Source organism: Numida meleagris, chromosome 3 (genome assembly GCF_002078875.1).
Source record: "Numida meleagris isolate 19003 breed g44 Domestic line chromosome 3, NumMel1.0, whole genome shotgun sequence".
In the NCBI taxonomy this organism is placed as follows: Eukaryota; Metazoa; Chordata; class Aves; order Galliformes; family Numididae; genus Numida; species Numida meleagris.
The window spans coordinates 39,387,747-39,414,805 of record NC_034411.1 but is presented as its reverse complement, the minus strand read 5'-3'; the positions used below and the strand labels follow the sequence as shown (position 1 = coordinate 39,414,805).

The following is a 27,059-nucleotide window of genomic DNA, read 5'->3' as shown; positions in this document are numbered from 1 at the left end:
TCTTCACCAATCTGTGAAGCATTGGAGAGATTCTGCAAGGATTTGATATTCCGAGAATCACTGTCTGACAAATTTAGGCTGTGTTAGCTGTAGCACATTGACTTCATAAACCTTCTGAGGGTGTCAGCTTCAAAGTTAAAGTGTGGAAGTCATTATTCAGATGTCCAATACATATTGTAGGGGTTTGTTTACTAAATCACGTTCTGGATCTTCCCATTGAAAAAATACAACATCTATTTCCTATGTCATTATTCAGTAATAAGTTATTTGTATGTTTTAGAAGCCCTCTGTTGTAAACATATAGCTTTCTGTTGTGTTTATAACTGTGCATGTAGTATTGGAGTTATTCAGCTGGCTGAAAACACTAAGCTTTAACTCTTTTTTCCAGCTCTCAGCTTTACCCTCAATCCAGGCTAATTTTCAACAACATTTCATAATTTATAGCCTAGATAAGTGAAAATTAAAAGTTTCAACTCTTCATTACTATCGGTACATTTCTGTCACAAATGTCTGAAATATATGCAATATTTAGTCATGCAGTGAAAAGAAGAACATGCTATTATAATCAGGAGCCCTGCTGATGCAGCAAATTTTATTCTCTCAAAAGCACACAGTACGATGTTGGGGGAGCAGACACCTCTTTGTTGCTACATCCCAATTACAGAGTACTGCACAACAAATGCAACAGCCAAAGTATATGGACTTTCTCAACTCAGACCATTCGGAATCTTCTTCAAATTAGTTAAATATTTGGAAGGTTAAGAGATGGAAAATGATCATTACTGCTATAGATTCAACAAGTCCTTTACAAAGGTTATAAAAGATTTCCAGGAGATCAAGTTCCCCACAAGCATGTCCCCTAAAACGTGGCATGGCATTATACATAGCAATGTCTCATAAAACACGGTACTGCTCCACTTGAAAGCAGGTCTTCCTGTTTACTTGTCTGCTGTTTCTCTAAACAAGTGGCTGTGCCTGAAGGAAGAGATGGCTTCTCTGAATACACTTAATACAGTTAAAATTGAAAGACAGAACTCCTAAATCCTATGAAGGAGGCAAAGAGCATAGGGGCTTCTAATGAGCCTTTGTCTACTCAAATTGATGTCCAAAGATCCATTCAGGGTTTTCATTTGATCTCTCTCTCTGCTTTCCTCTATTATCCTAGAGTTCAGATCCACTGCTTTTCTGCCTTAAAGGACAAGTGTGCCAAGTTCATCTATAGTATGTGTATCTCCAGTACACACTGACTGAGACTGAAAAATCCCAGCTCTTTCTTTTTGGTCAGAACTCATACTTCTGGTTCAAACCAAAATCACAGTTCACAGCTTTTCACTTCTTTGCTTAATATAGATATTCAGAGAGACATCCTATTCATTTGGATAATTTAAAGTCAGACAGTCAAGTTATTACTTTGACAATCTCAGTTCTAAAAACCACTGAATGAAACACATTGAGTACACTTAAGAAATGTTTTTACTGGGGTCTGGAAAGATTTAATCATCTGGTCAGTGAAGCTTGCTATTTTGTCACTGAGCTTTCAAGCTTAGCACGTGTGGTTGTTGACCTTAGATGTGTTCTGAGTCAATTAGAAGGGTTTTAAAGTATATTTATGAAGTGTTGAAACAGTTTTAAATGCTTTTTAGTGGTTTTAAATGCCATCTCTGAGCTTCTATACAAAAATACAAGAAACATTTACACATAGCGTTGAGAGACATGGTTTAGTGGGGCTACTGGTGGTAGGTGGATGGTTGGACTGGATGATCTTGTAGGTCTTTTCCAACCTAGCTAATTCTATGATTCTATGATTCTAATATAGATAAGGAACATTCAGCTTCATAAAATGACTAATTATAACATGCAGCTTTCAAAATAGGGGAAGAAGCAAAGGAAAAGAAGAAAATATGAAGAAAAGAGAAGATGGAAAAAAACATTACAAAAAAGTATGACAGTTATCTTTTTAAGCAAGTGAAAGCTGTATAGGTGGAAGTGAAAGAGAGAAGGAGGCCAAAGTTCATTAAAATAGCTATCTGAAGGTAACGTTCAGGTTATCTTGGCAATAACTGATGCAAAACTTCTGAGGCTTAAAGGCCTATTTGACAATATTTAACCCAAAATCTTGTCATAAAGAGGAAGTATTCGAGTAAGTTAAGCAAATATTACTGTGACAGGTGTTTACTTCGTAATAAAACAGAAGACCGTTCAAATTAAAAGCTGAAACTGTGGCGACAATTATCTCTGTGTTATCATAGCATACAGATAACAATTTTGTTTTCAGCGACTTTATAATAAGGATCTATCCACAGAGGCTGGTATGTTTGCATGTTTTGTAAAACTGAAGAAATGAAGAACAGTGAAGGAAATTGTCATGACTGCTGACAGTGGAAGTTTTCACTAGAAATCTGAACCATTTTTCCACCTGTGTTAAGTAGGTGGAAATTTATGTTGTCCATTCAGGAATATATAACAGAAGCGGACTAAGCATACACTATTTTTCAGAAGGAAAATATCTGTGCAAGGAAAGAGAAGCTGAATGTCCCGATGAAAAAGATAATAGTGAAAAAGAGTCTAAAGGCCTTCATGAGATGACTATTTAGAGTAGAATATCATGCAGTGCCACATGTAAATGTAGAACTAGAGAAGCCCTGCAACATCAGCTGCAATCCAGCATGAAAATGGTAAGCATACAGAATTCTATTCAGTACAAGCCTTTTTAATATAAACAAAGCTGACACCATCTAGTGCACTTAAATTAAGATCAAAGGAGCAAAGTGTAACCACATGAAGGAGATGCATCAGCAGTTTCACTTTGGAGTTCCAGTCAGTTCTCTCATACTGACTGCAGTAGTTACAGGACAGTTAGCTAACAGGCTCATAAGTATCTGAAAATCCTTATCCAGTCAGCTGTAAAAACTGTCATTATTAGGTCCAGCTTTCTTCACTCCCTGTAGTTGCTTAGTATAGAAAAAGCAAATCAGCAGAAGCACTTACACATTTTTTCTGCTACGGTTCACACTGTTTTTTTTTTTTTTTTTTTAAATCCAAGAGAGTATATTTCATACACTTAAGATTTTGTGTATTTTTAAATTATGGTATATTTCTACCTGTAAAGGTGTGAGTTGACAATTGGCAAGGGAAGGAAAAAATTAGCCTTTCAGTACTGATTTCAATATTCAAATCATCCATAGCCTCAAGAAGTCTATCAAATATTGGTATTTGTTTTCTTATCCCTGAAAATGGTTTGATAACTTATCTCTATGCTATGCGAGGATTACTTTTTGTAATGCTCTGAAGACTGAAAACGGTACTGAAGTACAAACAGAGGACATTTTTAATTATATCTCAACGGAGTTGTAGACAAGCAACTCTTCATAATAATTTCAGGATTCCAGTTTAGTAATTGTACTTACTTCGAGTCTTTGAACAATTTCTCTGATGTCTTCTGCACAATTATCCGCTGCAGACAGAAGAATACATTCTCCTCTTTCATAAAATATTTTGATGCTCATTAATCCAGATGTCCATCCTATAACGTCCCTGCAGGAGCAGTTAAACACAACATTTTTTGATTCCTTTTCAATCAGCATGATAAATTCATTGGAGATTCCAATCAGACATTCAATGTCAGCAGACTGGCCGAAATCTCGTGCAATTACATTCCACATAATTGCTCCAACACTGAATAAATGGGCATCTTTCCTTGGTTTCACTTTCTCCTTTTTTTTTGCCCCTAAAGTAATAAAGCTAAATTTTGCTGAAGTATCCACTGTAGCTGTGGTAACAAAGTTTTCTGCCAGATCTTTCAAGTATTCTTGACGTGTCCTTGTGGCCATGGCTCGAAATTTTTCTGATTTATGTGCTGCATTTTCAGCATTAATAACTTTGGCTAAAAGAAAGTCCCTAAAGACTGCTGATTTGGGGAAAGTTACTCCTTTGGGAATGGGTGGACCGAATGGAGGTACATCTTTTGATCTTGAAACACCAACACTAGAAACAGAAAGAAAAAAACGCAATGGTTAATTCCTTAAAAAACAAAACAAAACAATAAAATCTCAGAAAACAAGCAGTGATCTGTGCAGTCTAGTTACAAAGACAAGTTTAGTTTCAAAATGAAAATTTTCAGATATTTTAGACACAAAGAAAACTTATTTAGTAATTTGTTTTAAAAATGTCTTTTTTCTCTAAATACATGACATCGTGAATGTATCTTACTAACACAAAGATTAGCAAGTACGAATTCTTATGGTGCCAGTGACTCCTTTCGTTAATGGAATAAGTTTATAAATTCTTTGCAAGGTATATATATGAGATATAAGCATTTTTAAAACTTTTTTTTTAATTTAAATTTATAATTTTCAGTTTTCATGTAATTTCATTAGAACTAAGAAAAATATAAATACAAATAGAGTTGATTTCAATCCTCAGACATCTTGCAATGCTAAGATGTGAAGACAGAAAAGGTATCAGGGCCAAACTGTCTATAATGGGAGCACTGTCAATACTAAATTCATAAAATTTCTTAATATCTGCAAATTTTAATAGGGAAAGTTCACAGCAAAATGTAAAGGACTCATACACATTAACAGCATTCTAAAATCTTTATTTAAAATCATTTTCCTACTTTGAAAAAGGAAATGTGCAATACAAATTCTGAACTAATTTCTATTGCTATGATAGCAAATCTTATTTTCACTAACTTGTAGCCCTTTTTGTGCTCATAAATCAAAACCCAGAGTTCTCCGCAAAATCATTTAAATCTTACAGATTGTGCACAGTTATTCTAGATATGTGCAAGGGAAACACTGGGGTTTAAAACTTGTAAAATAAAGTATAAATCTTAAAGCTATATACATAATATCTCTAGGAAACATAAAAAGGTTAGAAAAGGCAGTTCCATCGTATTCTTAGAAGCAAACAAACAGTTATTAAGCTCTACTCACCTATAGCACACATTTTCAGTGCAAGGATTATGCACTTTGACTATGACAAACACATGTTGAAAGTGGGAACGAATATTTTTTGGAGTAAAAGGAAGTGCTCCTGGCTCTTGGAAGACAATGGTAACTATATCATTTCCTATATGCCTTTTCCTTAGCAGCTAGACAAGAAACATGCATTGAAAAATTAGTTATTAAAAATTAAATAAATCATGATTTCTTCATTTCAGCAAACAAAATAAAAGAAAAATAAATGATATTTATTTTTTTTCCAGAAATAAACTTTCAATTAATCATATTTTGGATAGCTAGAAATAAAGGATATCGAGCTGAACTGTAAAAAAGATGGAAAAAAAATACAACTGGATTAAGTTCACAAAAATACTAATGAGATTTTCTACATCTCCACACTAGTTGTGCATAGTTTCAGTTCACTTCTCTCTTATTCTACAGGAAAAAAATATTTCTCTTACTTTAGTGTATCAGAATATTAATTAAAATCAGTTTCCCTTTTAGAGCTTAATATCGGTCTTTATACAGAAAGCATAACACAGCTTTTCTGTCTCAGTACGATTTCCTCTTCCATATTGCAGTTTTATATAAGATCATCAAATTAAGAACAACACTAACTTTTTAAAAATAGGTTATCATGAGTACTCATCACCAACTTTATACAGCTGCATACTTCAACAGAGCCAAGACAGAATACTCATGGAGAAACAATAGCTATTAGAAACTCATTTATTAATTCATAACTAATTCCGATAACCAGTAGCTCACTTTTTTTTTTTTTACCATCAAAATACACTTAAGGAATAATTTAATGCATTAAATGATTACTACAGACTAAAAATTAAAAACTACAAAACATTCAGCAAGAAGGCACTATTTCTCTCACCACCAAAACCACAGTACAATTATATTCACTTTCTTCACGTTAGTGTGATATACTAACACTTCCTTTTTCTTTCTTTCTTTTTTTTTTTTCTCTTTCTTTCTTTTTTTTTTTTTTTTTTAAAATAACTTTCTTTATCAATTTATATTACTAGATGCAAACAAGTAGTCTGGTACAGGCTAGGATGTAAATAGTCTGCCAAGGACCTTGCACGGCTAATTAATGGCATACAGACTCTTAAAGTCTTACCTCAGCTCTCATGTAACTAAAAAGTATATGAGCTGACAGAGCACAGAAATTTTTTTCATATAAAACTGATTTTACAGAATACAATCTCTTTTTAAAAATTGTTTGTTTTAATTTATTCTGTTCCATTAAAAGTTAGTATTTCAGCTATCAACAAAAATACCCGTAAGTATTTTTCATGATGTCTCCCTAAGGCAGTGAGAAGTGCCAAAGCCACAGTTTTAGAGCACTAGTATATCTGTACTGTTTTAGGCAAGACTTCTGATGATGAAACTTTAATACATATATTAGAACAGAAAATAACATTTGCTTAAATCACGTGACTTGGTCATATTTTCAGATTTTTAAGATCAAAGTGAACATAACTGCCTATTTGAACAAGTTACAATGTGCATCCTGTTGCACACAAATTATGCTATAAACTCACTACATGGAACTTATCACAGAAATAAGTGTGTCAGGTATATTTTAATTTGTTGAGCTAGTGAACCATACATTTAGATCATAGTAGTGAAGCAGAAGTTAATGTTAAAGAGGTTATTATCATCTCACAGGTTGGAATTCACACTGCAGTAAAATTTCTAAGACGCTTCCCAATTACAAGGTACGAGGTGATTCATTTCTGCTTTCATTATGTAATTAAATCTGGCCATTTATTCTTTCTTGCTACAGAAAATGTCTCATGCCTCTGCCTATACTTTTCTGCAGAAAATTAAAAATTACAAAAAATAAAAAATCATATCCTGTTTAAAATTATATTTATTTCTCAAGACAATCACTGTTTTCAAGAATATTTTCTCCTTTTGTAGAACTCTAAGAGATTCTGCATGCTGCCATAGGTTGCTTACGCAAGTCTCTTGCTAAGACACAAGTTTTAGAAATGTTTGAAATTGTACTATAAAAAAATCCTTTACAAAATGATGGCAGTTCACATATCCTATGCCTAGACTACTGTTTCAAGAGCTTAAAACATTAAGAGGCACAAGAATTATAAACAGGAAGTCATCATTTTTAAGAACCTTACCAAGCTTGCTGAAATCTTAGTGACTTCTTCAATATTTTTAAATAAAATCAGCATATCACTATATTGTAAATAAGTATCATGCATAAGTGGGCAGTGAACATTAACACAATGCAAAGGCAAAGCACAGTCATATGTCTGTCCACAGAGAATCAAAATGCAAGGAAGTAGGAAGGGAAGAGAAAAACTGGGGTGATCTGGAAGATGGAAAGAAGTGCTCTGGATAGGATAAAGGAATAGGAAAATGAAGTATTGAATGGAGAAGGAAGGAACTCATACTTCCCTGAAAAATGTGAATTAAGGATAGCATACTGAAAATGAAAGAGGAATTGAAAGAAACTGAAATAAGCAAAAAGAGTTGTAAGAAACTCTCTAGTTTCTATTCTATAACTTATATTTCCCTCCCAACTTTCACATCCTTTTTTTTTTTCCTCCCATACCCCTAGGTTCTCAGTTTCTGCATCCTCTCCCATTTTGAGGTCTGCTCATGTGTTATTTTCTTTCCTTTTCCTCACCCCCTCACCCTTCTGCCTTTCTAACATACTCTAAAGATTCTCATGCCAATGCAGAGCACAATAGGAACTCTCAACAGGGTGCACAGATTACAGAGAATTACTTACAGTAAGGAGATACCAAACACTCTGACATCATTCCAGTATCAATATAAACTGGCATGGTAGAATTTAAAAATGAACCCAGTCAAGTACGATAGGCAGCCAACAGGAAACCAGCAAAATTTTATTTGGGAATACAAGACACACAAAGGGGAGTTCAGCAAGGAAAATATGTTAGAAAAGCAGAATCCATTTAATTAGAAGTATTTATATCAAATAACAATTACATTACCTTTGAGATTTTAACTAGAATACACAATTCTTAATTTTCAGATATGCATCTCTGAGGCAAAGTATTAACTGTCATGAAACTTAGGACATTTACAGGCTATGCACAGCCATCAGTATCTACCCATCTGTGCAGAACTTTATTTACCTAGTCAAATTGAGAAACAACAAGGTATTCTTGTTGTAACTGTAGTGAAAAAATACTCCTCTTTCAATTAAATTCCAGGAGTAAAAAAAATTTTCAAACTTCTTTTAGCACATTTCTAAAATAAACGGCTTTAAAAGATATTCATTTTAATCTCTGTCATTAATCTGTTCCAAAACCAGAAATAATATCAAAAGATATTTCATCAGATCTGGTGAAAAAAAGTTTGACATAAGCATGTTTGGTTATCTCAAACATTTTAGCAGCAGGTTAAATTCAAAAAGTTCATTTCACTCTTGCATATCTGTTTCAAGTTTTCATTAAACCTGGTGAAAACTGATTGTTTGAATTGATTTGGATTGTTCAGCTCTTGTTATGTGTACACAGGCAGATTGAAATGTGTGAATGGGAAAACTGCAAAGGAATGATTTGGAAAGGGACTTTGCAAAGGTAAAGTTTAAAGGAGAATGCCTTAAACCATGACTTGAAGAAAAGGCCACTAAAGGAAAAGGAACCGGCCACACCAGGGCTGGCAGTCTTTTCTGTCCTAGGGAAGGAGCAGCTGACCTGGAAGTTCTCGGCCTACGTTGCAGCCACAGTGAATATTACCTTGGTTTTTGGATCTCCTGCTGGCTCTAAAACTAGAGGGATGTCCTGATCAGTGACCAAGCAGGGCGTAGTTATGTCCTGGAAGAAGCAACAAACAGTTCTGGTGTGGCCTGGTTTTGGCTGACAGGTATTTGGAATCTAAGAAAAGCTCGGTGCTTGCTCATCGAAGGTCTCATTTCTAAATGGGTGAGGAGTGATCCAGAATTTTGTTCAGTCATTATCAAACAAAGGACATCGGGAGAGGGTGCAATCACCTCATTGCCAATACATAGACAATATGCTAATAAAAAGTACCTACTGAATGGGGGACTTCATTGCTATTAGAATCCAAAAGGAAAATTACCATAATCCCTAAAAAATTCCCCTTCTTTGGCTATGTAGAATTAGTGTGAGGACTCCCAGAGAGACCAACAACATTTGCATTCCACAGCACCTGTTACTAAGTGTCTTTGTCTTGAGCAGAACTGATGCAACTGCATTTGTGGTCTTCAGCATCTAAAATGTCTCAAGGAAGAAGACCTAATCCAATTTTAACCTAGTTTGCGACAGCTAGGTTAAAACTGTTGATAATTTTTTCATAGTATTCATTTTGGATCTATACGGAGATGGAATAATATTTAATAATGATTATAGATATTTTTTAACATTAAGGCTGGCTAAATTCTGGTCATTTGGGTGAACTTGTCATATTTCATTAATACAGTGTCCATGCTGTGCAAATAGTACTGGATCCCAGCACCTAAAAATAATGTAGGCATCGTACTCAAGCTTGGAAAACTGCCATCTTATTTTGATCTCAAGAAAGCAATGAATAACAACATGATGCTTCTACTAAATACTGAACCTGTTAAAGTGAGGGTGAGTGCTTACTAAAACACTGTGGGAAAGGAGTGTTTGTTGCTGGGGAAAACCATGGAGTTAAAATGTTGTTATTTACAAAAGTAGGCACCTGTTTATAAAGAAAGACACATAAGGAAATGACAAGAATGTAAGGAAAGTAAAAGAAGAAGTGAAAGGACAGGAACCGGGAGCAGCTGAGCAGCACAGCAGTAAAGCTGACAAACCGCAAACAATTGTGAAAATGAGCAGTTCAAGTCAAAAGGATATCCTCTTCTCACAAACAAGGGAAAGTCATGAAAGATGATGAAAGTAGTAAACTCCAAATAAGGTCATATTTACTGTCAGTGCCTGTGATTAACTACAAAAATATTTACTTTTTCCTTTAAGTCAAGCTCATTCAGTGCATTATATCATAATAAAGTGTATCGTTTTTCCAATTTACATGTACTTTCCAGGTCAGTATTTTCAGAAATTTTCTACTACTCTTTCTGCATCTGTGCCTTGCTAACTTGTAAAGTTCTTGCAAATAAATATATAGAGAGATAAATTGAAATACAACAATGCTTTTGGCTTGTTTCACAGGACTTCAGAACCTCAGCCTTCAAGTTAGTATTGAAAATGTACAGTATCATAGGAAAACTTGAACTATTTTACAAATATGTAAAAGCAAAGTATTCTTATGTGCAAATCAAAGCAAACACTTGAAATAAGAATTAAACCATTATGAGATATTACAGACACAAAGCTCCTAGTGTGCTTACTAAATTAATCCTATATAGTAATAACTGAAAATACAGAGAAGTGGAGCAACTGGTGATGACAATTCTGTATCTTGATTACTAGCTACTGTCACACCTGAGTGTGTGAAGCAGCTGAACATTCTGTCCTCTGAAAGGCACACACTTCCAGACATGATTTGTCTAAACGTTCATATTATTCACATGATAAATAATTTTTATATTTTTATTCCTAACGTAGTTTCTTTAAACCACATCTAAATCCTGGTCGTAATAGAGTAAAATTCAGTTGTCTTAACTGTTTAGATGAAACTGTTCTTTAAAGAGTTCAGAACATTATGTACTGACTACTTGAATCATGTTACATACTTCCTACCATTTCCAACTTCATTTATCCTACATTAAGAATTTTAATTGTTTTCTGGCATTTTTTGTTGCTGCCTTGATACATCTCTTTCCTTCCACAAGACCTATTGATAGGGCAAACACAAAAGGTGCAAATCATATGGTTTAACAATAACTAACCACAACTTCCGCACACTGCTCACAAAGGAAAAATGAGATAGCATCTTTATTTCATGACAGCCCTCTAAAATTACTGACATCTTTATATCTTGCACTACAAGGAGATAATAATATTCTATAAATAAATAAATCCTACATTTACTCCTGCAGAGTTAGAGAAATGAAGAGTAGTAGTGTAGAAAGTTAGAAACTATCAGTAGACTGAACTATGAGTAATTCTACTGTTAAATATAGTTTTAATGTTGATATATTATACCAAATGTGCTTGTAGTTTTTTATCTGGTCACAAGAAATATCTGAGACAGGCAAGACAGAATAACCTTATCGGTGCACACTTTGGTTGCTGTGCAATTGTTTAGCCATCCTTAATGCTTTAAAGATATTTTGAATTATCAGGTAAACAAAGAGAATTGTGCAGAAATAAGTACACTGCAGTTTTCTGTCTTCACAAGCAGACCCATTGAAGGATACAATTAGGCATTCAGTATTAAGCTGATGCATCAATAAGCATTTTAAGCTCTGCAGCACAAAGTAGAATCATTCAGAAATCTTATCACATGCACATTTTTTACCATAAGACTATTCCCAAGCTTTATTCCATGCAACATTTAAAACATATGTAAGATATAAACCAACTCAAAATTGAAAATAATTGACTGACCATGGGCAACTACACTGTGCAATAGCACTGTGAAAAGCAGGTTAGAGAATGAGTTAATGAAGTATAAAGACATAAAATCATTTGATTTGAAAAATAAAAAGCAACATAATCATGATATTATGAGACATACTTGGTATAAAAACAATTCAGCTCAATTAAAACCAGTATTATTTAAAAAAGCAGTAACTCTGGGTCAAATATCTATAAAATAAAATTATGTAAAAATGGTAAGTAACATACCTGCTGCCTGTTATTGGGCATGTATGGAAGCATTGTTGATACATGAAACATTAACTCATAATCTTTGTAAGTAGTATAGAGGGAATGAGTTCCTGTTGAATCAGCTGAAAATGAATTTAATCATAAGAAGGTCAGTAAAATACAGCATTCATATGACTTTCTAGGACACCACTCAATAGAATAAAAACAATTTGCATCAGCTAAAGATTTACTCTATAACTTCATGCTATGACAGATGAATTCTGCAAGAAGTTGACCTAAGAGATTTCCATATATGAGATGAACTAATTTTGAATATATGAGAAAATGCTGTAAGATCTCAATATTTCATGGGGAAAAAAGAACAAATACTTAAGTAAATTTTTTAATAATATACATATTATTATTTAAAATCTTAATAAAGACAACTGACTAATCTCATTCTTTACCAAAATCAAACTACTGGCAATGACACTTAAATCTCACAATAAAACACATACTGCAGATCAGACATTTTTAAAACACAGTATGTACATAATATATTGTAGTATGATGTAAAAATAATTTTGTTGGGAATTTCCAGAGTTTTAAAAATTATTCATAAACACTTCATATCAGATATGAATTTTTATTTAGGCTGTTTAGAAATACAGTTCACATTTCAGAATGTTTACAGCAAATTAGATGGGATTTACTTTGTAGTCAGAAGTTAATTTTTGTTATTCACTTTGATGTCTGGATTACCTAGGTACGACTAATTACCTTCAAAGCAAGAAGCTGGGAACACTCTACACTGTCAAGGCAGTTTTCAAAATTTTTTTCCCTTTTTCAAAGTTCAAAAATATTTCTTTTATATAATTGTACATCTTTCACAGTAATAAGCATTCTCTAGCATTCTTTTACATAGTGTTTATTTACTTTTTAAATAGTGACTGTATGTTGCATTTATGAATACTTATAAATATTTAAAGGGTAGGAAGGGGCAGGGTCTTTTGGTGGAGCCCAGCACCAGGAGAAGGAGCAATGGGCACAAACTGGACCGTAAGAAGCTTCATATGAACACGAGGAAAAATTTCTTTTCTTTGAGGTTGTCAGTGCACTGCATCAGGCTGCCCAGAGAAGCTGTGGAGTCTTCTTTTCTGGAGATATTCATAGAATCACCAAGGTTGGAAAAGTCCTCCAAGATCATTCACTACAACCAGCCACCTACCACCAATATTTCATCACTAAACCACGTCCCTTAGTACAACATCTAAACATTCCTTGAATACCTCCAGGGATGGTGACTCAATCACCTCCTTGGGCAGCCCACTTCAGTGCCTGACCACCTAGAGAACAAATTTTTCCTTATGTCCAACCTGAATCTTCCCTGGTTCAACTTGAGGCCATTCTAAACCCACCTGAATGTTTTCTTACACTATCTGTTGTAGAGAATCTGCTGTAACATATTCTTCAGTGTAAAATTCAGCAGTAACTACACTGTATATCTACAGTGTAGATATAACAGCCCTAGATTTGAAAGTATTTAAGTGTTTGTAATTTTTACACTCATATTACAATTGGCTTAATCAGTTATGTTTGCACAAATTAAAATTAAGTTCATTAACATTCACACAGTGTGAATTAGTTTCATAACAAATAGGGAGCATAATTTCCGCTTCAGTTTCTTATTTAAATTTTACTTAAAAAAGCAACTATTATTGTATTCCTCTATTTTAAAATCTTTGAGGAAATTGATTTCATTATAAACTTTCCATGTCACTTTAGACAAAGTTTGGAAGATGTATAAGGGGGAAGTCAGCTACATTTGCAATGTAAATATCTGCTAAAACTACACTGAGCTTGGCAACTCTAGTCCCCAAGTTATTTTACAACTAAATATGGACAAAGTGTCGTGAATAGATATAGCACAAAATAATCCCTTTTAAATACTTTTAATACAGAAAAGCAGATTTTTTTTCCTTAAAAAAAAAATGTTCTTGTCACACAACATCCTACTTAATCAAAAGCTTTAAATTTAGTACTTCAACTTTGGAAATGAGCAATAACGTTTTTCTTTTGAAATTCATTCCCTTACATTAAGTAAGCCAAAATTTTCTAACTCAGCAGATGGTCTACTGAACACCTCCTAAGAACCTCTCTGACTGAATTTACAGAATGGCTGCTACTACAAACTTTTCTCTAACAATTTTAGCAAGCAGCATACCTGAACTACCATTTTTTTGCACCTCACTGTTTTCTGAATACTTGTTTTATTTCACAAATTTAGGGAAAAAAACAGCTACATTTCTTTGAGTAATGAAGCATTTCTGCTTTTGTGCAGATAAGCATTTTTACCAAATGAGACGGCACTACTGGTCTTAAATAACTGCATATAAACAGAATTGTAACATTTCTTCAATTTCTTTCAACATCACTTCTCTCTTTAAAGATTTGAAGAAATGAAATGCACATAAAATCCAAATTACTGAAAAAGTAACAGAATTAAAGACTGAAAATATTCTCATTTGTAATCTTCCAGTAATAGTATTTTAATTCCTCATTTCTAGTTGATTAATATGCTTTAAAATATACAATACACTAATTATATAGCATTGAATCAGTAAAGTTTCCTCAAACTTCCTCATTCCTTGATCTTCGAATTCAGAATTGGGAGACATTACAAATACTCAAGAAAGGAAAAGAAGAATTTATAGTTAATATTCCATGTTTTTCACATCTGGTCTGTGTCTAGATGTGAAGTTAACTTTCTTCATACATATCTACATGGTGCCATGTTTTCTATATGCGACCAAAGAAGTGTTGCATAACATCAGGATCTTCTCTGTTTCTTACTTTGTCCATCCCCTCACCCTAGGAGAAGGCTTGGGAGGGGATATAGCAGGAACAGATGACTTGAATTAACCAAAGGCATATTCGATACAACATAATGTCATATTTTACAGTACAACTGGAGTGGAGGGAGTTTTCCCAGGAGAGCTGTTACTCAGAAAGTGGCTGAGCAGCAGTGTGCTGATGGGAGATGTAATCGATTGCTTGTGCATTGCTTGGGTGTTGGGTTTATTTTGCAATTTTGTGTGGTTTTGGATTTTAATCTATAACTTATTACACCATCTATCTCAGATCATGAGTTCTTCTCACTTTTGCCCTTCTGATTCTGCACCCCTCCCACTGAGAGACAAGTGAGCAATTAGGTGGGGACTCACTGGCCAGCCACAATCAACCTACCACAGCATTCTACATCCCATAAGGAATGATCAAAGTATTAAATTAATAGACAAGAAAAATAAAAAATACAAGCATTTGAGAAATGAAAAACTTAGTAAATGCAAGCCCTACAAAAACTGAGCAAGTAGCATTAGACAAATATTATGTCTACCAAAAGTATGGTTACTAGGGATGAAATTATTTTACTATTCTGAACATTCAGGCAGTCAGATCAATGTATACTCCAGTATAAATATGATAGTAGTAATACTTTTGCCTTTATATTAAAAAATAAAAGATAATTAAGACAGCATTTTGCAATTGATATAAAATCAAATACTCTATCTTTGTGTACTCTCTAAATTCCATTATGTTGGTTGCAAACAGTAGGAATATATTATGATAGGCCAACGCTACTAATAGAACGCAGCATTTGAGAAATCTTGATTGTGCCTCATAAGTATCAATATATATGCTGGTTAAACTGAAGCACAATTAAGGTGAAATAAGGAAAATACTCCCTTTTCATGACTCCATGTTTCTAAACTCATAAGTCTTTATTTTGCCTTTTTAAGGATAAGATGTTAAAATGTAACTGGGGAATTCTAAAAGGCATCGAAAAATCCTATACTCAATATCATTTTAACTAAGTACAGTAAATGAAATAAGTTTATTTCAGTTCTACCAATGTCATACCTTTCAGGCAAGGCATGACACATGCTCTAATATACTTCATCTTCCTTATCTACCATATAACGTTACTAATCAAAATCCAAAGATGTGACAATGAAAAGATAAAACAATATTTGCAGAAGATTAACTGGAGAACTGCAGTTCCTGCCATAGGTCAGAAACATAACTTACTTTTATTATCTAGCTGAGCCCTGTATTTACTAAACCCTTTTAGCCGTACTCTCTGGCCCAGCAGATCAAGGAACTCTTCGAAAGCTGGTCCTGCCATCTCATTGTTATACATTTCCTCTTCTGTGCTTTGGCCTGCTTTGCAGTAAAGGATACCGATCTTATGTTGAAAACTCAGCTGAAATATATAAAGAAAGAAAGAAAAAAAATTACAGAAGCAAAGGAAATCATTAGTTTTATTCATTAGTATGAATAAAAATTATAATATTGACACTGTTAATGTCTAGCAGAAAATATTTGAAAATGAAAAACTGCGTGTTCTGATTTGAGAAATGAAGACACCATATAAAGCAAAAAGTAAACAAATATCTTGAAAGAAAACCAGACTGTCACTACTCAAACAGCTAAAAACAGTACAAGATGACTTTTGACTTAGTGATCTATTGAAGCACAACCTCTAGTGCATGCTATAGTCTTAGAATTTTAACAGGTAAATTTTGTGTATTTGTCTTCTGTATCAGGTTGAAAACAAGGTGTGTTTATTCCTACTTTCTAAGATTCAGTCGAACTATTCCCTATACGTGAACTTCCCCCTCCATAACCTTCTAATTACATATCAGCAGCCATTCAGAAAATGCGCTTCCCACAAGGCAATATAGAACAGACTCTCAGAACAATAATTTCTGCTTTATGGAGTGGACAAAAAATTTATTGAACAATAAAATCAAATGTTTAAACAACAACCAGATATTCCCTGTTTTCAAGGATTGTAACATGTAAATACAAGCTGTATTAAGAACAACATACAGCAAGCTAGAAACCAGATTGCAGTTGAAGAGTTTTCTTAAACAAGTGATTCTCAACACTAGAATAGTAATATAAAGACAATTATTTCTTGACTGGAGTATTGTCCTGTTTTCTTAGCTTTTATGCATAATTAAAATGACAAATTGGAAACCTCTGTGTGAATGCATTAGTCCTACTATTCTTAACTGACAACTAGTAGAGCTTCATAAACTGACAGAGAGCATCCGCTACACCAGATTCCCTTAAGACATCTGCCTATATATACACACTACTCAACTCTCCAGATGTTCAGACATCTAATCAAACTTCAGGATTAGCGTCCAAAATAGCAATTATATTTATACAGTCTTTCACATTAGATAAAAGGTGACAAGAACGGTCTCCTTCACCTTAGTCATTTGTAAAACAGTCTATGTTGTTAAGTATATTATATTCACAGACATACTACTGCACTGATGTTTTATCACAGCAATTTCTAGGAAAAGATGTAAAATTGAAACACTAAAAGACTGAATCAAGGAAACACACATATACACAAGAAAAAGCATAAGAAATATAATTCCAAACTTCAAATATTCCTTAACTTTCCTACTTCAATAAGTCATAGGATCATAGAATTAGCTAGATTGGAAAAGACCTACAAGATCATCCAGTCCAACCATCCACCTACCACCAATAACCCCACTAAACCATGTCTCTCAACACTGTATCTAAATGTTTCTTGAACACCTCCAGGGACGGTGACTCAACCACCTCCCTGGGCAGCCCGTTCCAGCGCCTCACCACTCTTTCAGAAAAGTAGAATTTCCTAATGTCCACCCTAAATCTCCCCTGGTGCAACTTGAGGCCATTCCCCCTCATCCTGTCACTAGTTACAAGAGAGAAGAGGCTGACCCCCAGCTCACTACAACCTCCCTTCAGGTAGTTATAGAGAGCGATAAGGTCTCCCCTGAGCCTCCTCTTTTCCAGACTGATCAATCCCAGCTCCCTCAGCCGCTCCTCATAAGGCCTGTGCTCCAGATCCCTCACCAGCTTCATCGCCCTCCTCTGAACACGTTCCAGGGCCTCAGTGCCTTTCTTGCAGTGAGGGAACTGCAAGACTGCAAAACTGGACACAGTACTCGAGGTGCGGCCTCACCAAGGCCAAGTACAGAGGGACAATGACCTCACTACTCCTACTGGCAACACTGTTTCGGATACAAGCCAGGATGCCATTGGCCTTCTTGGCCACCTGGGCACACTGCTGGCTCATGCCCAGCCGAGCATCAACCAATACCCCCAGGTCCGTCTCCTCCACACAACCTTCCAGCCACTCTGCCCCAAGCCTGTAGTGTTGCCTGAGATTGTTGTGGCCAAAGTGCAGGACCCGGCACTTGGTCTTGTTGAACCTCATCCCATTGGCTTCAGCCCAGAGATACAGCTTGTCCAGATCTCTCTTCAGGGCCTCATTACCCCCAGGCAGATCGACACTTCCTGCCAGCTTGGTGTTGTCTGCAAACTTAATGAGGGTGCTCGCAATGCCCTCATAGCATTTCTCCATTTTACATGGAGAGTTCTACATAAGGCATCAAATAGAACAAACAAAAACACCTACAACTACCCATATCACCCTGATGGAATAGAAGCTCTTACTATGCTTTTGCTAACCTAGTCTTTTGTGTGTCATGATTTTAAAATTGATGTTCTTTTTCTCCCATGAAATTCAGGGTCTAACTTGACAGCATTCTTGGTTTAAATATTTACCTTCATGCACAACCAATATATAGAATATCCTAAAGAAGTCCAAATTAGTGAAGGCTACAGGCACTATGGACCTCATGCATCAAAGGTAAAGTATTGAAATGAAGTACTAAGATAATGCAAGACTATTGAAATCAATAGCAAAACCCTTCAAAACATCAACTGGGCTGAAGTTCATTTTGTATAATGAAGTTAAGGAATCAGTGGGGCAATTTATTCCCATTTTACCTTGTATAAACAGGCCTAGCTCAGTGATTTCAGCAGATCTATATACATGTAAAAGCACACTACAGAATTTGGTCTACTAGTACACAACGAACTGTAATAATATACAATGGCAGCCTTTTCCCCACTCTGGTGAGCCCCAGTCCATCCTCCCCATTTGATAACTGCTTTTTGTAGGGGTGAGTCCTTGTGTCCTCTCTACGTATTCTGACTGGAGGTCATTAACCAGCGATCAGTAAGGAATATAGAACATATACAGGCTCAGTAACGACAGGAATGAGGAACGACACTGCATCAACATTGCACCTGGGCCACACAGAGCACAGATTAAATAGGAACTGTACCAAAGTTTGAAATAGAATGGATCATCACATGAAATAAAAGAAGATTCAGGGTACAGATGTGTACACTACTGGAGGTGCCTAAGTTAGACCCCTAACCTCTGGGGAATGGCAGGGTTTAGATCCCAGTCTGCTCTTGCCATTTCCTTTTGATTGCCATATATACTATCCATCCAGAATGCCTCCTTGACTGATCTCCACATTGAAAGAGTGCCTGGGGTGAGTTAGGTAGCTAATAAAATATTTCAGACTGCACACTGGAAACTATTTATTCAGTGTAAAACTAGCAGGAACCCTTAATGGAAGAAATTGGAATAACTGCTCATATAAACATCAGATTATAGGAAGCAGCACTATTACTTGACACTTTTCATCAGAGAACGAAATTGCTTGTGAGCACGTTGCCATCTCTACCCCAGCTCAGTGTCTAATACTTTAATTTAAACCACAGGGAATTTAAGTTAATTTCCTTGACTTTGCAATAGTAGTGGCAAATAAGTGAATGGCAAGTTAGGGAACTGCTTGGGTAAAACATACAGCCTAGAAATACACAGTCATGCTCCTTCATCCTTTCCAAGATGAGCCATTCTTGAATTAGATACTGAATCATTAGTATAATTCCAAACAGAAGTGAAGTATATCTCTATCCTCCCAAACATCTTGTCATTTCAAGGTTAAAACACTCTCCTTCAGAAACAGTAAAGACAAAGATCTAAAACTACCTGGCCCACGAAGCAATTAATCCTGGGTATTCACTTCATGGACAAGTACAGTAAACTCTAAGCAATCACGTACAAAGTTGATTCTACCAATACCACTATTCGTTAACAAAACAGCAGCTGCAAGTACACTTGCAATAATTTGAGCCTCCTATCTCTGCACTAGGAGCACTCATAATACAAGATTAGTAGATTAAAGCAAAGTAACTCAGCTCAGAATCATTGGGCCAGTGCAGAGGCAGAAATCAAGGTACCTTTAGGCAATGCCTCAGAAAGAAATAGGTAAATGAGTTTTGGAAGCATCTTACATTCTTATGTGGGCCATTTAACTGATGTGAAAACATCAAGATATCAAAATACTTAAAATAACTGAAGATTGCCAGTTTAGGAATGGCATTCCATGCTTATACAAGTCTAACTAATTTCAGACATGGTTCTGATTTCATGATTTCTAAATAAGAATTGTTGTGTTCAGTGTAATTGAGAACAATTTAATAACATGACATCAGAAAATAATGTCTAAGTATATTTAGATACTTTAGTAAACATTTTGTGTGATCTTTATTAAATGTGCATAGAACTCCTCAAAATGACCACTTTAAGTCAGAATCACTCATTACTGAACCTTGGTGTCTTGTTACGTGATAAAGAATCTATACTATTCAAGAAGACAACAACTTGATGACTTTTACTATGTGCAGATTTCAGAGTTTTTCTGCCAAGGAACCTCACTGGCAATAAAATACCACTGCATTAGAAGCTCCTATTTTCTTAGGGCTTTTTGTGATCTTAAGCCTTATTTCTACACAGAAGTGAACATTCACAGTGTGATGTGAGTGATATAAAAAAGTATATATACAATAAACCATTAGTAGAAACGTGGAGCAGAATTAAAGAGAAAAGAAATCCTGTCCAGCTTGTAGATAAATTAACAAATTTTCCTGTAAATTTGCAGTCAAATCTAACACTGATCACATGTCAGAATAATTGGGAACTACTTACATTCTCAAATCAGGTCAACCATACAATTTGCATCTACTTTCTACTGTCATTTTAAGGACAATGTTTTAGCCACGCTTTCTCCACAACCCACATTAGATTTCACTGGAACTACTGATTTCTTTCACTACCTGTTTCATAACACTGAAAGAGTCTTTAGTATGCTGAAGAACTATGCAAACATTTAATACACTGTTACACAAAATTAATATTTTTCTGGTGACAGTACTAAACCTCTAGATCACAATTTGTATTTTTAAATTCATGACATTTCAGCCACTTGTCACTTTCAGCTACCAAGCAGAACTCTTTCTATATTTGCTTGATTAATAAACTGAAAGCATGAAGAACATAAGAGGATTAAAAGCATAAATGGATCTCATGCCGGTTCTATACACAGCTTTCTGCTTATATCTAAGTAATTATTCCATAATAAGCAGTATATAAAATACATTAATATTACATTTTGCATGGTAACAATCAATTTGAAAGCAAGATTGAATTTTCAGAACCGAGCACTAAGAATAAAAAGAAGTACTATGAACCACTTTTTCTCAAAATTAAGAGCCGATGTTTGGAACTACACTGTCCACTGAAGTGACTAATCTCCTTATCCATTTTTTGGGAAATACTCTTTGTGAGTTTGGGAAATATCCCACTGAAGTCAAATAAGGAAGTACTCTATGCTGTCTAGACCATCCGGCCCCTCTAAGAAGTGAATATTGTTTATTTGATGAATTTAATTCATTCTGGAGCTCTCAGGATTTCCTGTTCGAGTAACAGGAGATCAAGAATTCTTGTATTCAGAACAGAGCGCTACCGATTTCCTTTATGTTGTTTTACCAGAAGCACGGACAAAAACAATGAAAAATAGGGACACTGGACAGAATTAATTTCTAATTAGAAGTTCTCTTCAAAGATTACAACAAACGAAAGCAATAAAACATGCATACAAAACTAGCTTAATATTCCAAACCAAAAAGAAATACTCCTCTCTCTACCTTTACTTTGCTTTGAGCAACTGTTAGAGTCACAGGAAAAGATTGGTAGACACCAGTATGTTTGACACAATCACCATATTTGAAACTGGATGAGCATAAGAAAATACTTATATCACTGTTATAAACAATAGGATTCATCAGCTTCAACAGATATTGACTTTTGCATAGAAAGTGTAATCTTTACTTTAAATAAAAATAAAACAACTTTTTAACACTTGAATGAAATCCTCCATAAACCTGCCCTTCCAAATTACTCAGAAGCTGTGAATTTACCTACAAGCTTCTAATGAGGTAGATTCACTTCACTGAACACAATAAACTTCGCCCTTTTTCTCTCAAAATTTAAGCATGTGAATATTTCATTGCTGGTGCAGTTAACTCATTACATAGTCTTAATCACAATTTACATTGTTGGAAACCCAGAAGCATTCTATTCTACTACGCCTACTGTAAGTTAATCAGAAAATTAGCATTAAAAGAAAAAAAACTTTAGATGTAGAGATATAATATGTTATATTCTTTTGCGCCCTTACCTGTAAGCAGTATTAATAAAACATATTAGAAGTATTTTAATTTGCATTCAGCATTTGTACACAGTAAAGGGCAAAAAAAGATCATGGAAGTAACTCATTACAGACACTAGGAGTTTAGTTATAATCTTTCTCCCACTCACTGGTCTAAAGAGAATCACTATAGTCTAACCTGAGCAGTCCTATGATTCTAATCTTTTTTTCCTAAGCTGCAGCATATTTTTAAAAATAATTTGCTGAGAAAAGTTAACCTCATTTTGTCAATGGAAATGCAGAGCTATGAGTAAATACTGCCAAAATTAAGAACATGACTGATTTGCATTACAAATCCAAAAATATTTTAAATCCCTACCACAAAAAAAACATTCTAAATGAATAATCTTTAAATAAAAGTCATACGCTACATACCCCTTGCTCATCCAATTTAAGCAGCTGTTCAGGTACTTTGGGTGAGTTGGATGCTTGCCTCAGGCACTGAATGCTCAGCTCTGGTATTACATATTCTAGCACTTCTTTGAGAGGCAGACCTCTTGCTGTGCCATGCCTTGCAGTAGATGGTATAGCATCTTCTAAAATTGCTCCTCTAAGTGTAGTAAGCTGCAATAAAGGTACAAAACATTTTTAATTATAATACTAGAAAGATTTTTAGATAATATCTTCAGGTTTTACAAAAAGCATGGAACAAAGCACGAAGAAAAATATCCTTGTATTCACTTTATTAAACCAGTAAAAAGATCTCTAAATAACTTTAAAAGAGGACACGGGCTCTTATTATCTCAGTTCTGTATTTATAGCCAACAGTACAGGAGAAGTGATTGTCCCTTCATATGTGGCACTGGTGAGTTCACACCTCAAATATTGTGTTCAGTTTTGAGTCCTTAAAACAAGAGGGATACTGAATGGCTCCAGAGCATGCAGTGAAGAGCAATGAAGCTGGTGGAGGGAACAGAATACAAGAACTTAAGTGGAGCAATGGAAGAAACTGAGGTTGTTTAATCTGGAGAAAAGGAACCTGAGGGGAGATCTCATTGTTTCTACAACTATGTCAAAAGAGGTTGCAGCAAGAAGAGTGCCAGGCTCTTTTCTTAGGTGACAAGTGACAGGACACATGGATGCAGTCTCAAGTTGCACCAGGCCAGATTTAGATTGGACATTCGGAAGAATTTCTTTATGGAGAGGTTGGTCAAGTGTTGAAAGATGCTGCCTAGGGCAGTGATGGAGTCCACATCTCTGGAGATACTTAAGAGACATGAAAACATGGCAATAAATGAAACAGTTTAGTGATGAGACGCAGTAAGTCAAGCTGATGGCTGGACATGGTGATCTTACAGGTCTTCTCTAACCGGGATGACTCTTTATTTTGTTTAAAGAAATTTGCTGATGACCTCATTAACTTATTTCAATTCTTAAGATTTATTTTTCCAAAAAAGAAAAAAAATTAAAAACACCAAGAAAGCTAAAAATTGTTAATTTTAATGTCATATTACTCTAGGAAACACAGTAGCTGAATGTGAGGTTGGACAGACAAAGTAAGCCATGGATAATGGCACCTTCATTCATCTTATCCACCCATTTTTTAAATCATGCTACCTTTTCTTTATTGGCAAAAAGAGATATAACTGAAGTGAGTCAGCTGAATCACCCCTCTGCATACAGAGACACATCTTTTTTGACAATGAAGGAAAGAACTAGCCTAAAAAAAAATTAATCTGTTTCTACATATGTTTGCAAACTGTTTCCTTTATTCATGAGCCCAGAGATACAAGGAATGTGTTTTAATAGTAATAAAAAGCAGCAGTCCTAGGGATAATAACATTGTATATTTTTATACAAATCAGATCTAGAATCATAGAATCACCAAGGCTAGAAAAAACCTACAAGATCACCCAGACCAACCATCCACCTATCACCAATAGTTCTCACTAAATCTAGTTGCTGCCATAAATAAATTACTTTTGGAAGAGACACAAATTGATTTGAAACAAAAATTATGAGAAATGCCCTTCCACAATAAGAATAATGAAAGCTATTCTTCCACTTAAAGTAATTAACTTATTAACTTAGAATACAATAAAATAGTTCCACTAAGAAGTAACCTACAAAGATTGTTGAGACCAACTGCCTAACCATTTCAGGGCTAACCAAAACCTAAAGTAGATTGTTGAGGGCATTATCCTTGAACTCTTTTGAACTTGGCAGGCCAGGGGCATAAGCCACCTCACTATGAAGCCCATTTCAGTGTTTTACCATCCTCATACTAACGAAATTTTTCTTAATATCCTTGGCACAGCTTTCTGCCATTCACACACACCCTATCGTTGGTTACCAGGGACAAGGAGAACAGAGCAGCACTTCTTCATTTCTCTTCCAGTTGTAATATTCCTTCCACAAATTATTTGAAGCATATGAAGCATATTTCTCTCAGAAAAAAAAAAGCTTCTAACAAAATGGTTTGAAATAGAATACAGAAAAGTACACTTAAGTTTTAGTATTCATTTTCATATATTTCCCCTCTCTTTTATCCCTGCTTTTCTTAATCTTTTATTCCTATCATTAGAAACATAACATCTATCAGTTTGGTCCAAGTTTATCTACAGATCTGATTCCTTTCTTATGCAGATATATTAATTACAGTCAACTTACCTCCTTTTGGGTGCCTGCCTAAAAAGAAAAAATGAATGTAGCAGGGAAGAGGAGAACTTTGGCCTAGGTAGCAACTACATTTACTAACAGTACAAGAAACATCCCTTTCCCATTAGCAGATTTACTTTCCGAGTTAGCAAACAATTAGCACCCTAAGATAACTTTCCTTTGCAGAATTACTAACAAATTCATTTGCAGAATTACTGAAATAATATTACCTCACTTGTCCTGAAAACTATACGATAGTTGAACTGAGATCCTTCTTTCTCCTTAGCATCTTCAACCTTCTCCCTCCGGATGCTGACTGCTACAGGTCCAAGATTTTCATCTATTCCAAAGTAGTTCTGATGCTCTTTTGAACAAAATTGAATGAAGAAAGAAGAGAATAATGAAGTGTGAATCTCTCAGAAAATGTTCAAATTACATTAAAAATTTTTTGTATCAAGAAAAAGCATTATTTCTAATTGAGCTCTGTGATTTGTAAAAACACTGGGTGTACTCTTTACTGTACAGTAAGCACGTAAGTCACAAAATATGAATTTTGATGAGTAGAACGATAACTCATCACACAACCCATGATTAATTTCACCTTCTGATACCAAAGTAATCATTTTTTTTTGCATGACACTGTAAAAAACTAGTTTGAAGAAACTATCTAGATAAAGTTTCCAATAAAAGCTAGTAGTCTCCAAACAAATAAGGCATAAGGTAGCTTCCCTCATTTCATTCAGTTTATTCTTATTCTTGCTTAAAGCTTTAAATTCAAAGCAGCAATTCAGTTTTGACAAGTGAAAATTGAGACTAGCAACTCTTCAATCTTTGTGTAAAGTTAAATTGGTCATTGAGCCAAATGGTCCTGGCCAAGTAGGGCTATGTCTGTGAAACGCATCTTACAGAAGAAGACAGCCAAGATAGAGACCATTTAAGCATACTGGACATATCCAAGTCCTTGGAATAAGACAGGATACATACTGAGGAAACTGGCCAGTATCACTGTAAGGCCACTAACACCTATGAAATGTCATAGTGAGTGGCTGTACCCACAAAAATGAATTTGGGAAGCTACAAGCAGGCCCCACAAGTCTTAGACCCCTGTGAGATCAAAGAAAAATTATAATGGAAGCCAGGTACATGAGCAATAAAGATGCTTGAAAATAGCCTGCATAGATTTACCAAATGCAAATAATGCATCACCAAACCAATTGCTTTCTACAATGAGATAATTGGTTTTGTGGATGAAGATGCAGCAATGAATGTCAGGAACATGTATTTTAGCAATGCTTTTGATAGTCTCCCATAGTATCTGTGTAGGTAAACTGAAAATACTTGCTTTGGACATGAAAATGACAAAGTAGACAAAGTGACCAGACAGCTGGCCTTAAATGATTCTGATAAGCAACACAAATTTCATTTAGTGGCCAGCTGCTGAAAGATTTGTATCAAAAGTTGATCGTGGAGCTGTTATTTTTTAATACCATTTTTTAGTGATTCGAAGGATGGGATGGAGTACATCCTCAAGAATTTCACATACAAGTTCAAATCCAAGGGAAATAGTTCACGTATCGTAGGTTATAGCTACATTTCTGAGGGACCTCAGTAGTCTAAGAACATGAAAGCTGACATAGACCTGCATCTCAGAGACACCTCATGAAACAGCACAGGCTGGGGACAAACTATTTCAGGAGCAGCTCTGGACAAGGACACAGGGCCCTGGTAAGCACTAAGTTACACAGCAGTCAGCAGAAGAGCCTGGGAGAGATGAAAGCTAAGCACACTTTGAGCTGTGCTAGTAAGAGTATTCCAGCAGGTCAAGAGAAGAGATTATTTCTCTTTATCTGGCACTTGTGAGACCACACATGCAATGCAATCACCCTCTGTCTAAAACTGGATACAAGTCCAGCAGAAAATTACCAAGAAAACTTTGAAGACAACAGGGGGTTGGAGCATATAACAGAAGAGGAGAAGCCAAAGGAGTTGAGTTTTTGTAGCCTTAAGAAGAGCAGGAGAGTAATTGTCTCATCCCACTATCTGAAGGAGAGTAACAGTAAAGAGAGAACCAGACTCTTCTCCAAGGTAAAGAAAGAAAGGACAAGATTCTGCTGTCACAAGATACAGCTCCCCATTGAGGAGAATCAAACCAAGGAGCAGGTTACCAGGAGAGTCTGTGAAATCTCTATTTTTGGAAATGGAAAGAATCTAGAGAGACAAGGTTCTGAACAGGTTGCTCAGAAACTACTTTTAAAGGTAGCTTTAAATAGGGAATTGGAGTGATGACCTCCAGAAACTTCCTCCAAATCAGTTTATGCTATAAC

General features: G+C 35.1%; 1 protein-coding gene across 2 annotated transcripts in view; it reads right to left on the bottom strand.

Annotated features, from left to right (window-relative positions):
• SIPA1L2 (signal induced proliferation associated 1 like 2) overlaps positions 1 to 27,059 on the bottom strand; it is a 145,351-nt gene that overhangs the window by 57,055 nt on the left and 61,237 nt on the right. For both annotated transcript variants that reach the window (XM_021391453.1, XM_021391454.1), the window contains exons 4-9: positions 24,966 to 25,099; positions 22,513 to 22,701; positions 15,746 to 15,920; positions 11,696 to 11,799; positions 4,938 to 5,095; positions 3,408 to 3,984 (exon numbers count right to left, since the gene is read on the bottom strand). In XM_021391453.1, the coding sequence (XP_021247128.1) occupies positions 3,408 to 3,984; positions 4,938 to 5,095; positions 11,696 to 11,799; positions 15,746 to 15,920; positions 22,513 to 22,701; positions 24,966 to 25,099 (1,337 nt within the window). The remainder of the gene's footprint in view (positions 1 to 3,407; positions 3,985 to 4,937; positions 5,096 to 11,695; positions 11,800 to 15,745; positions 15,921 to 22,512; positions 22,702 to 24,965; positions 25,100 to 27,059) is intronic.